This window comes from Bemisia tabaci, chromosome 3, assembly GCF_918797505.1.
Source record: "Bemisia tabaci chromosome 3, PGI_BMITA_v3".
Classification (NCBI taxonomy): domain Eukaryota; kingdom Metazoa; phylum Arthropoda; class Insecta; order Hemiptera; family Aleyrodidae; genus Bemisia; species Bemisia tabaci.
This window is the reverse complement of record NC_092795.1, coordinates 53,107,828-53,121,550: the sequence shown is the minus strand read 5'-3', so window position 1 is coordinate 53,121,550 and position 13,723 is coordinate 53,107,828. Positions and strand designations below refer to the sequence as shown.

At 39.1% G+C, this 13,723-nt stretch overlaps 1 protein-coding gene across 1 annotated transcript; it reads right to left on the bottom strand.

Annotated features, from left to right (window-relative positions):
* Window positions 1–821: 821 nt before the first annotated feature.
* On the bottom strand, window positions 822–10,867 carry LOC109040248 (protein D1). Its single transcript, XM_019056103.2, has 6 exons — window positions 10,610–10,867; window positions 5,640–5,860; window positions 3,876–3,999; window positions 2,944–3,087; window positions 2,534–2,615; window positions 822–1,503 (listed from the first exon to the last, which is right to left on the bottom strand). The coding sequence occupies exons 2-6, from the start codon at window positions 5,853–5,855 to the stop codon at window positions 1,299–1,301; spliced, it is 771 nt and encodes a 256-aa protein (XP_018911648.2). The 5' UTR covers window positions 5,856–5,860; window positions 10,610–10,867; the 3' UTR covers window positions 822–1,298.
* Window positions 10,868–13,723: the final 2,856 nt, after the last annotated feature.

Here is a 13,723-nt window from a genome sequence, read left to right as displayed (position 1 = left end):
CATTGAAATATGTAAAAAATGAATTCGAAACATTTCGGTGACACAATCTGCAAATGTTTCACAGACACATAAAATGTGGTGACATGGGAATGTGTTGAACACAGAGTGGCTTCGTGTTTGACACTTCATTCGGGTTTTTAAAGTATCACGTGAAACATTTCAGAAATGAGGCTTGGTGTCATTGACACGTTTTAAAAACATCTCTAAGACTAGGTGTGCTATTACGGTACCTCCTGGTATTGAGCATTAATGAGCATTGAACATATAAATGAGCATTTTAGGCCACATCCGCCATCTTGGATTTTTGAATTTTCAAAATTTGACCAGAAATTCGAGTTTCCCGTCGAAAAATACCCCCGGATACCAAAAATCAGCAAGATCCATCGAACAGGAGCCGAGATAGCATTTTAGGCCACATCCGCCATCTTGGATTTTTGAATTTTCAAAATTTGACCAGAAATTCGAGTTTCCCGTCGAAAAATACCCCCGGACACAAAAATCAGCAAGATCGGTCAAACAGGAGCCGAGAATGCCGAGAAAGCATTATGCCGTCCTGTCTATAGTTCCGAATTGCAAAATGGAAAATCCGAGTTTCGCATTACGCAATAGGGAACCATAGTATAGGTCCCAATTGCAAAATGAACTTCGCGTGATCCTGCGACGGCAAATTTTTGCGGGGTCGCTGAAGCGGGATAAAAATTGTTTTTGAGGATTTTCTTTTTCTCAATAGTAAGTAAATACCCTCCTGATACGGAATTCATCATAAAAAAAAATTCGAAAATTTGACCCTAGTTCCTTATTGCATAAAGCTGTCCAAATATAAAAATTTGTCACACACTTATTTAGCAAAACTTTCACATTTTCTTAAGAAGACCAGCCATGTTCATATGTTTCTTTTCTTTTTAATTGAATCTTCAGTTGCTTATTTCTTCGAGCGAGTAACCTCCGATTTTGTAAAGTCTCTCTTGACCTTACTTTACGGAGCCGAGCCGTACTTATTTTCACATTGAAAGCAGCTGAAATTGCACTGCCGGCCAAACAGGTTGTGACTCCTCCTAAGTACATGCAAGTACCCCTTTATTGCAGTGCTCCGAAGTGTTCAATTATCAGATATACAAAAAGGGCAACTGCATGAAAAAAGGACTGAAATCAGTCCATTTTGCACACTTGTAAAGGAAGTTTTCATTTAATGTCTTAATGTCTTGACTTATGACACGTAAGTATGAATCTGGTCAGAATTTGACTTGACGACACAGCGTCTCAATTTCTCCTATTCTGCGTCTCATTCTTATTGAGGTCTACTTTTTCGGTGTACGTAGTGTCGTTGCGTTGAATCGTGGCCGTTTCTTTGTCGTCGTTAACATTCGCTGTAGGACCAACGGCAACTCTGGTGTCGGCGCCGGGCCTCCAGCGACGAAAAAGTTTCCCGCGATGGGATTTCCGAGCTCGTACTTTTTTGTAAAGTTCTTCGTTGAAAAATTGTATCGTCTATCCTCGATAGGCCTGAAAATGAGCGAAACGACGGGCTCGGTAAAAATGTGCCGAATGGCTTGGTAGAAGAGAGAAAGAGAAATAGATAGAAGAATATATGTATATGATATCCACTAGTAAGAGAGAGATAGATATAGAAGAATATATTTAATAATATTTAAGTGCTGTACTAAGTGTTGTATTGAGTTATTCCACCGCATCCAAACACGAGGAAACAATTTTTCGAAACATGATTTTTCTGTCAACGAACAATAATACAACATATTGCTTAATTTTTTTTGATATTCAGCAAAATGAGGTATTTCTAAAAGTTACAAAATATTTTGAGTTACAATCTAGATCGGTGCTATCCATTGAGTTACAAGTCCATTAACTCTAAATTCAATGCGGGATGGTATCAGTGGCGAGGCGTGAATGATCGATTATCGATATTTTCCCATTTGAAACTGTGGTAAAGAATCGATAAGTCAGGTGTTTGTTGCAAACACCCTATTTATCGATCCTTTTCCATAGGTTTAAATGGCAGATCAATCGATCTATCGCAAAGCATGTCACGTCACTGGTATAAAAATCTTTATTGTGTTGAGAAACGATGAATAAATGACACAAATTGCTCCATCAAAATGATCTTTGTAAATCTGAATGTAAGTTTGATTTTGTTAACATTTCAAGATTCAACTGTAATTCATTTTAAAATTAGGAACTACAGTACTTAGCTCAGTTTAGGAACAACGTATGTACCGTTAGTTTCCCTATGCACATAAGTGATTTTGTGAATGAGCCAGAAATTATAGTTCCTGCTTACAAAATGAGGTCCAATTCTAGTAACTAGTTTGCACTGATGAACACTAAAAACACAACCTCCAAACAATTTTGAAAGCTCAGGTATCATAAATTACTTCAGATATTATGGTTTCGATTTGAAAATGGTTTTAGGGCTTTTGAAATATAATTTTAATATTTGGATTGACGGAAGGGGGCGGGTACCGGATGAGAGTATTTCGGGAAGATCGATTTGATTGGAGAAGAGAATGATACCTACATGTCATCAAGCCGAGGCTCGTCAAAAACAATGGGTGCTGCATCAGGCTGCATATATGCTAAAAAGACGTACCTATGTGGATCTGCAAAACATATGAAGAGGATTTAACAAGACTTTGTAATTAAGCTATTGCATACGGAGAGATTTGCAATTTAAGTACATTTCTTTTGGTGAAATTCCGTTGGAAACACAATGGTGCATTGATTTTCTCTAATACGTATTCCAAAGTTTAAAAAAAGCTTTGAAAGTTGAGGCCGTAAGTGGATCTCCTACGCCCACGTTAGGCTGGGAGTCTTCCTTATTTTAATTTAATTTTACTTCCTTAACTTCACTTATTTTTATACTTCCTCACTTATTTGTGTTACTCGGATGGAGAAACAGAAATTCATAAAATACCACCTGGGACTCACATTGTAAGTAAAAAGGTAGCCCACCAAAATACGCCGAGAGAACCTCCCCTTTATAGACTTCACATCCAGGAATATTGACTACCAACCAATGGTGCCATTCTTTATCAATTGGCACGGGGCGATCTGAGTTGGAACAGTCTGGATCTAAACAAAAGAAATATGATATCACATCTTGATTATGCGATCACTTTGTATGGAATTTTCTGAGCAAGTACGCAAAGTGGCACTGTAATCGCGTTAGTAGAAGGCAAAATATAGGTATCGAGAAACCCTTATTACTCTAATGGCTTTTGCGACGTTGCGCTCGATGAAATTTTACTACAGTAATTTTACTCATCCCAGGAAATAAATAGCGTAAGCATACTAGCTGAATCACTAAATACAAAAAGGGCACATGTCCAGAAAACCAAATTGTTCAGGAGACACAAAAAACTGTTTATTTCGTGGTAGATATTTTTTGAAACATAACGACTTTCCAAAAAATATCTACCACGAAATAAACAGTTTTTTGTGTCTCCGGAACAATTTGGTTTTCTGGACATGTGCCCTTTTTGTATTTAGTGATTCAGCTAAAAACTAACAAATGCGTCAGTAAAAATCGATCCAAAAAAATCAGAAAAGTGACCTTTTTCAAGTTTCTGGATTTTCCAATGAAACGAATTTAACATCTAAAAAATTAAAATTTAAAGTCTAAGCTGGAAATATAATGAATAAGTGTTTCCATCTACTGCATTTGATTAACCAGATTTTCGGCATAGGGTGTATCCGGTGTGTTTATTTCGTACGATTTTCTGCCACGAATAACGAAGAGAGACAAAAATACATTGTATCGAGCCAAATTAGCATAAAGACCAAATCATTAATGACTTTTCCGTTAAATTATTAGAATAAGCCATTCACATGCTTTCCTCAATAAAGAAAAAATAAACTACCTGTGAAAATCAGTGTGTAGTATCGGCCCTTCTCAGTCGGCCATTGCAGATTTGTGGGCGCGGTTTCAAAGTCCCCCCGATGGAACTCATTCCCGAATTTGACAGTGTTGTTTTTATAAAGAACCTACAACTTAAAAATAAAATATTAAAATCAGAGATTCCGTCGTTGCAAAGGCGTATACAAGAACGTATTTACGCGGCTTGGTGGTGTAATTGCAGGTGTTATACCTGTCACAATATTTATATAACAAAAAGGAGGAGTTATATCGACGGTGAAACTACCAAACCACGTATCTCGTTTGCGGTGTTTAAAAATCTACGCTCACATTTTATTTCTTTGAAGTAGACCAAATCAATATCATTCCTTGAAATTTTGACGGAATTTTCTCCGCACAAAGAGGAAAAATCACAGAAATTTTCAAGACTGGATGTTAAGTAGTTTTTCATTTAAAAAATAAAGTATGACAGGAAGTCTGCGACGTCGCAAACCGAGATACGTGGTTTGGTAGTTTCACCGTCGATATGTAACTTCACTATTTCAAAGTTGTTCCCATTTGAATTTTTTATATGTATCGTCGTTACTCTGAAGTACGAACGTCTGCGGATTGCCGCATGAGTCCCAGCAAGTATGGATTTATATGTAAAACAGGTCTCACGTGGAATTCAAGATACGCCGTTACATTAGAGGGGCGACGATGTGCAACTTGCAATCGCTTGCATTTGCAAAGCCACAAGTGAATGAATGAAAAATCACACAATACTGAAAAAAAGAAGGAGTTAATATTACTGATCATTGTCCCGTCATAGCAAATACACCTTTTTTTCTGCGTAATCATGACAGTAACATGTACACTTTGAATAGCGTGTAGTGAAACCAGCGGTCTAAGGTTGGGTTCGGATCGGACATGCAACTAAACTAACTCCGTGACAATGCGTGAAGTATCAAAAAATATGAAGGCGCTTCAACCCGAGGTCGTGCCTGCGAAGGCAATTACCTATCAAACCTGCACTATGCCGATGCGCTTTGTTGCGATCTTGAGACGTAGTTACACAAATAATCTTCACATTAGCATGCATATCAATTTTGACACTGCAGACAAGTGTATCTCTACTTGCAACGTTGCGAACTTCCTTTCATACTTTAGGCCTTGTCCACACGAACGCGGTTCGCGGAACTCAGTTCGAGGAACTTGTTCCCGGAACAAGTTTTTTGCTGAGCTGAAACTTATTCCTCCAAAACCTGGAATTTCCCCCGTGCTCCGAGCTTCTAAATGCTTCTTTTGATGTGAATTTGCTTGTTTTTGTTTTTCACGTCCTTTACATATGATCTTGACATTTATTTCTGTTACTTTGGCGGTCATAATAATCTATTATTTTGCAATAATTGTATAGTTTTATTGAAGTTCCGGTTCCAGTTCGGACGAACCCGTGTGGACAGCATGCCTCGTTTCAAGGAATAAGTTCCGGGAACTGAGCAAGTTCGAGGAATAAGTTCCGCGAACTGCGCTCGTGTGGACAAGGCCTTTCTTTCTACACGGAGAACTATCAAAGCGCATTTTTCATAACTTTGGTAATTTTTCCTCTATATATGTGAAGAGTATTCTGTGAAAATTTTGCCGTATGATATTAGTTGGGAGCGGAGATTTTGGAGCATCGCAACCGACTTTTTTTTTTTTTTTTTTTTTTTTTTTTGCAGTTTTATCGTCGCTACAGTTCATGTTTTTTCTGATAATGTTTAAAAATTTTATTGTTTAGAAAACTTGCCTCTAATGCATATTTTGGAGCCACAGGTATCAATTCGGGAACAATTTTGGCGTCCTCAAATTTTTTTCGAACGTCTTCTGATGCTAATGCGACATCGTTCGCTCCAACTCGATTGAGAATTGGTACCAAAACGTTCAGAAAAGCGATTGTGTAAAGCGAAGTGTATTCTAGGAGAGGTATTTTGTGACGCTGATAAATCATTTTCTCCAATAACATTTTACCTGTAATTCAATCGAAAGCGGAAAGCATAAAATTAACATACGAATAGAATAATGAGCCTATCAAAATTCTCATTTTAGCGGCTCTGGTGCTTGCACTAGAGCTGCTATTCCGGACGGTCCCAGCTGGGGAGTATCAATGCAGCATGTTACATTGTAGAGACCGCGCGTTGGTTGATGGGAATCGGCGCCATTTTCGGCTATGTTCCTTGTCATGACTTTATTTTATTGCATACTGTTTTATTGTTAGTCAATGCTATGTTGTGTATTGTATTTTTGGAATCATGGTGATACAGTCAATAATTCAAAACTTGTTTGTGCTTTTATCTCGTGATGGAAAAAATGTACTTTACGTTCAAAATTTGAAAATTTGAATTTTAAAGTTTTCGCGGTTAAGGAAGCTTTAACCACTGGGTTGGAGCTTCCTAGTTAATTACTCGATATCAGCTGATAGCAAACAAAGGTTACCAGGGAAACCGTAAACGTCTAACAACTATCGTGGCCATTGGGGCGATTATTGAAATGATATCGACTGTATGTCGCCGCTTACGACAGGACATAGCCCTATCTTAACTGTGTAATATATCGCAATTCGATATTGTTTTGATTTTTAAAAGGAGCAATTCATTCATACAGTTCCGATTAGTTTTGGCGAACGGGCCCTTAACCTACGGCACTCGGCTCATGGGAATTTTTTAACTTGTCCTGGACGGACTCGTCTGTAGCGCCTCGTTCTTCGTTGTGTGTGTGATTTCGTGAAGAAGTTTCTATGGCAATTTGCTTTTATTTGTGAGCTGTTTTTTTCCATTCCGGGAACATATTTATTGAAAACGGCGACTTTTTCAACAGTCCTATTTTTATCTACAACATCTAAGTGGCCCTTCATAATCATTTAATTTTGGCCCCTGGCCAGAAAAAGGTTCGGAAATTGCAGTGATTTTGCCGAAAATGCTGAAGTAAGTAAATTTGGGCATTTTTTTTCCTTCTTCAAACTCTGTGGAGAAGCACTTCTCCTCCAGTACATCTATTTTTTTACTTATCTCTCGCAAGGTACATTTACAGAAGGTGTGTTCCAGTATTAACAGTTCAGATTCGTGGTTTTTTTATTATAACGCTTATTTCGGAAAGCAATTATTACATTGTTCAATTCTACTGACTTTCAACACTCGATTATACTCCCGGCAAATTCTGCAGCAGCGTTTCAAATGTTGACTCTAATGCTTCCAACAGCCATCCGATGTCTAAGGGTTTATCCCTAGATTTAGGGATTTTCCGGAATTTCCAGGGATTTAGGGATTTTTCAGGAAATCTAGGGATTTTTTTTTGATGAGGTAAAGTTACCAAAAATCAACTTTTTAACCTCAATTCTAGCTTCGACAATCGAAAACATTTTTTCATCTATATTTTGTAGGCCTTTTTGGCAACACTATTTTCCCCGCAAATAAGCCGGAAATTAAAACGATTGCGTCCTTCGATGTACTTGACATTCAACTGCATTCAACCTGTTAATAATAAGAAATCAACTAATATTCTTTCATTTTATTGGTCTGGATTAGCACTGCTTTCAGAGAGCGCCAAAATTCAAACGAGCCAATCAGATTTAAATATTGCAAATCGCTACATCGAATGACATCATGATTCTTCGTTAAAAATGGCGCTTTTTGCAAAATCTAGGGATTTTTTAAGTATATTTGAGCAAATCTGGGGATTTAGGGATTTTTAGCGAAATCTAGGCATTTTTTTTCTTCCCCGCTAGGGATTTAATATCGGAAGACTGGCTTCCAGTATCGTAGCGTTGATCGTCGCTGATGTCGAAATGGAACCTAATGCCGGACTTACTGTAACACCTCCATTCCTCAATTCCGGTGAGGAATACGTCTCTACCCTTAACTCAATATAAATATACAAATTGATAAGTGAGTGCTTTAGTCTCCTGAAAACAGAATTGCGAAACTTAAAATTGGAGAAAAATGATGAGTAAATGAAAAAATGGAACCAATTGATGGGATATGTCGCATGCCATTCTGACACAAAATATGGCGTCTATCGAATCACCTTAACTAAATAAAATAACCAAATTTTCAACTCTCAAACTATCAACTATCAACTATCAAATTTCAAACTATCAAAATTTCCAACAATGACAAAAATGATTGTAATATACCTATAATGTAATGAAATATACACGCTCTAATCATTTAATTTGTATTACCTTTATGTTATGTACCTACATGTTATACTATTTTTATAATAAATTTTGCCAACATGCTTTTCAATTCAGTCTACAACATTTCATTCCGACGTGGCAATAATGATTTATAATGCCCCTAATCCATTAAAATGAATTACAATAGTAATGCCGCATTATAATGTCGTATTATACATCGCAACGATTCATGTCCTACTGATTATTGATTATTGTAAGATGAATTCTGTTTTCTCTGATTGTATGTTTCATACGTGCGAAGCAAGTACGGGTCACTAGAAACGTGGTTCGTACGGGTGGCTGATGAAATTGATCTTCGAATACCTTTTGATGAGCTAGGGAAATGGAACCATCTGCATCTCATGGACAATAAATAGTTGCCGTAATTAAGGTCATCCCGTGATTAAGGTGCCGTGATTTAAGTCATAAATTCTTCATCTAATTCTTGATTCATCTCCAAAATGTCTGCTAAAGCTTTCATGCGCTTCTCCTTGTATGCATGAATGAGCAAATTGGGTATCGAACAAGCGGACACTTTTTGAAAATTCAGATGATTCTGGACAATATCGTACAGAAGTCCACGAGCTGCAGATAGAACCATTACCTCTAGCTCATCAAAAGTTATTCGAAGATCATTCAACAACCTCTTTGACAAGTTGCAAAAACTTTTCGTTAACAATAGTGTCACACGGTACTAGGAATATTTACTATTTAACGAACCTTATATTTCCCTGACTCAGTCCTAAATTATAGAAGTATGCGTTACTTTTCCAGCAATCCAAAAAAACAATTATACAAAAAACCAATACCTACACTTTCAGATATAAAAATGCAAATTTTTTGCAGCCTCGCTAAACGACTTATCAACCAGAGATTTTTTAGGAAGCGGACCTCCAAAGAGCTTTCAAAATTAAAAGTATACAACAAGTGATAATGCCATGTATTCGCCATATCAAAGCCCAATACACATTTATACACCGGCTACGTAAATCTGCTAAGTTACAAAACATGAATCGACAGTTGTCGGATTGTACATCAATGACAAAATGTGTCTAGGCCCTCATTCTTGACTACAACTACTGCCCCCAGAGCCGCTCTCCGACGCCAATGCGTTGGAGCTTCCTGCTTGTTTATTATTTGATCTTCTTTAGTTTTCATTGCGGTATTCATAAAATACAGGTCTTAAAAACCCCCATTTCAATATAATTTTTAATGTAAGTAAGTGAAATTCTAATGTATGTTTATCTCAATGCATTTCTCAAAGACTTGATCGGGTTCCTCCTGGGTGGAGACGAAGGGGACGCCCAGTGAGAGGGTGGCGACATGGGGTATTAAATGAGATGAGGGAGTGTCAACTCCCTGATGACCTGTGGGAAGACCGAGTTTTGTGGCGATTAGGCGTCGCATAGCACTAAAAAGCGCTATAAAAGCGACTCATGTACGTATGTTTTCAAAGACCAGTCTTAGGTTGTGCAGTCATCAATGTGTGCATTGACAAAAAATTTAAAAAAAGGGAAAGGTGAGTCCAAATGAGATAAAATTGCGTAAAGAAAAGTCGCACAGTTGTTATGATCATAAGATATTTTGCCGTTTAAAAAAATTAAATCCTCCCAAAAAAAAGAAACAAATGCCTGGTCTCCTATCAAAATTTCAAGAGGTAGCCCCGCGGAACGCCTTTCCTCCTACCCTTAGCTCAAAGTGCTTGTATCCGCCCATGTAAGGTTCTGTGCCTATCATGCCATTCTCTTTTTTCTATAAAGTGTCTTTGAAACATCGTTGGCTAGAATACAGGTAAACAATGATACATGACACACATTGCAAGTACTGATTTGTCACGACTTCAAAATGGCGATCAGATAAAAGTTTTTTAACTGTATTGGATCCTTAATAATAGATTTTAGGAATCCTCCGTTTCTGATATAAAGTTGATTTTATTTCCTGTTTAATGATGCATCACTTCAAGGCGGTTACTTTAACAACCGCCATTAAGCTATCCGTTACTAGATTAAGGTAAAGTATCTAACAGATAAGTTAGTTCCGAAAGTAAATACATGAATAAATAAATACGCAGGAATATTGTAAATTTCTCTTTATCATCAAATTGAGATTTAAGAAGCTTTGATTGGTCACCATTTTGAATCGATGATTGAATAGAATGCGTTTGCACTTTACACCAGTTTTATTAACTATTTTTGATATTTAATGCTATTTGTATCGATTTAACAGCCGCAGAAAAAGCGATATGCCATTAAAACTGTTTTCTCTCTACCCTACCCTTGTTGAAGAGGGTGAGCATTGTGACAATCCCCTCACCCCATCCAATGTTTCCTCTTTGATGCAAAAAGTAGTGGTCTAAACCGGAATAAAGAATGGCGAACGTTTTGGGCAGTATAACAATATTTTCATATTAATTGTGTAATATTTCAGGTATAATAACGTGTTAAACAAAAGTATTCAAAATCGGAATCATGCGTACATTTTAAATTGCACGGGATGAAAAGAATTTGTATTTTTACATTTCTATAAAAAAATAACCGTCAATATACCTTAGGACTTGAGTAAGCAGAGATGTATCTTAAAATATATTTTTAGTTGTTCACTGCATAATCAACATATTAGAAGCACTTTGAATATTTATTTCTCTTACTAGAAACAAGCAGGAATGTGGAATACAAACAGAGACTAATGTTATACAATCAAATGAATAATTTTGTCAGATTTGAAAAAGGAATGGGAGTAGAGTTTTAAACATTGTATCTAATTCACTGTGCCTTTTAGAAATGTGATAAAAGTGAAGGAGCCCTTACATACTCATAACAGCAACCAACACGCACCTAACCCCTCACGTGGACTAGCCGCAGGAGCACTCTATACACACCGCGCGTGCACCGCCTGAGCGCGTGCCCGACTTCGCTGCACCAGCCAACAACACACACTCTTCTCTCTCCTCTCGCTCTCCCCATAAGCCCACAAAAAAATCTATGCCAGGAAAATCAGATCTCGGACACAACACCCTCACAAACTGTCGCGCACTCTAAGCACACCCGCACACTATCGGCAGCTCATTAGCGCAGCATCAACCAGCACAATAGACACACAAATCGCCACAACTCATCAATCCGCTCGAATCACACTCACATCTCGCTAATCCTAGAGCTTCTCCGGACGAGACTCGATACACACACACCGACACTCGCAAGCATAAGCGCGTCGCCCCTACACTCGAGACTTTCACGCATCTCGGGCTACTCGACGCACCATACAACTTCCCTCAGACAGCGCACAAGTGATAGATATCATCATCCTTGTCGCTCATAGTCTCCACCATGTCGCATCACTTCGTGCAGGCGCTGACTGCCCACAATGCGCGCTTAATACACGAACACACACTTCTCGGCAGACCGGAGAGAATTCAGCTATCCCTCCCAAGCACTCTCCACGCGAGATATACCCTCCTCACACTCTCGCGGTGCGGCATTACGTCTAAGTGCGTTACTGCAGGACATTTCTAAACGAGCGTTTATGAGAACTTTCTATCGAATGCCACTACTACTTCCATCACTAGAGGAGCACCACAACGCGAGCTCTTCCATTACCGCGAGATTAGGCGCGCACACTGCTACAAACCAGGTTCGCAAGAGCCGTCGCACACTCAACCTTGAGGAGAGAGACACACCATCCTAGCGGGCAAGACTTAGCAGAGCGCATCTGAGTGCGTGCGTTGCAGATGCGTCTTCACGGCAAGGACACACAGCAAGATGGTTGGGAGATCTTGGGGTAGGTGGGAATATAGTGGGTGTGATTATAGAAGTGACAAAGAATGCAGTGGGTTGGGCGAGATTCGATTAAGAAAGGGAAGTATTGTGAGATGTTGGGAAGGAGAAAATTAATAATTAAAAAGGGGTAGTGTTAGAGCAATTGTGTATTGTAGGCGGATGGGAAGATTGTTATGTGAGAACTATTGTGTTCTTTGATTGGAAGGGAGGTTGTAGTTGGTGGGAGGTACTATGCAGTTAGTTGTGTACACGGATGTGGGTATTGGTCCGGAGCCTGTTATAGGTGCCTCATCATAACACAGCTTATGCGACAATACCGTTACCACAAAAATGCAGCTTTTGAGCAGCGTCTTTTTCTTTCGATCCCATTTCAATCCTGCCCTAATGCTTTGTGTATCGTACTTTTCCCTTTCCCGACAACAAACTAAACGTCTAGAGTCAGGGCCGGATTTAGGGGGTGGCCACATGGGCCGCGGCCCATGGCGGCAAATTTTGACTTTTTTTTAAACGTAGGTATAAAAAATCGGATTCAGAAAAAAATTGCAAACGAGAAAAGGCGACAAAATCTCTCATTTCCTGAGAGTATAGTAATTTCTAATTTTGTCATCTTTCGGCGATACAAGAGGCAGCACCTTTAATTAGTCGAGTTAAAAGAGAAACCAATCACCCAATTTGGCCTGGAACGGCGCGGCGCAGAGTGAACTGATGAGGAGGACTTGAGATTGAAAGGAAAAGCTCTCGACGCGGCGGTCGGCGCGTTACTCATATTAGCGCCTACAAGACTGCATGAATACTTCACGCATTGCGTCAAACACAGTGCGGTCAGCAGCGGTCGGCGGGGAACGCGTGGCGCCTACAAGAGTGCATGAATACTACACGCATTGCGCCAAATACAGTGCGGTCAGCGCGCGCGGCGGCAACTAGAGTTAAAATTATTAAACCACATTTATGTTTTGCACATTTTTTTGCAAAAAATGTGTCCAACACGAGTAAACGTGTCTTGTGCAACCCGCCCACTCCGGCACGTTCACTTGATGGTTTTCATTAAAGTTTCAGAGCGAATGAGAAGGGGGCGGCAAAATACAGGCGGCCCATGGGCGGCAAGTAGGTTAATCTGGCCCTGTCTAGAATGGCTGCGACTAGTGCAAACACTGCGTAACACTTTGAAATTGATTTAGGTTAGATTCACTTAGGCTCACACTGCAAGCTGCCATCTAAACCCATGTTAGACACTGCCAAAATTTTTCAAAACATTGTTGAATAAAGTGAAAGCAATGAAAAGATGGCATCATAATTGCATCCCACAAGGTTATCATTACTAAAAAAATATAGGAACTTTGAGGGCAAAACTCAAAATAATTAAAATCTACGAAGGTGGAAATTTTCACATGTAATCCACATGGGCAGGACGCGGTGGGAAAGGAGAAAGAGGTTAGGAGAAAAAGGTTAGGAAGAGGTTAGGTATACTTGGGCTCCCAACTCCCTCCGGGCTTCAAAAATCGGCCCACCGCACCGTAACCGGCGCGTTAAGCCGTGGATAGACGATCAAATTCCGAACCAATTCCGATCAAAGTAGACATGCTGATGGCTGATGGTCACCATCTACCATCAAATTTTGACGGGCCGCACTTATTTTTTCAAAGTAAGATCAGAATGGAGTGCCACCATTCATCATTTCCTGCCACAGGAAACATTTCTGCCAAGTTTTCATTTTAAAATGAAGCAAATTAATGAATTTGAGACTGATGACTCCCGACACTTTTATGCTACTTTGATCGGAATTGGTTCGGGAATTTGATCGTATATCCAGGGCTTTAACCAGGTTCCCTATCTGGCGGCCATTGTAGACGTTTAGTTCGTTGCTTGCTGAACGCTTTTCCATTA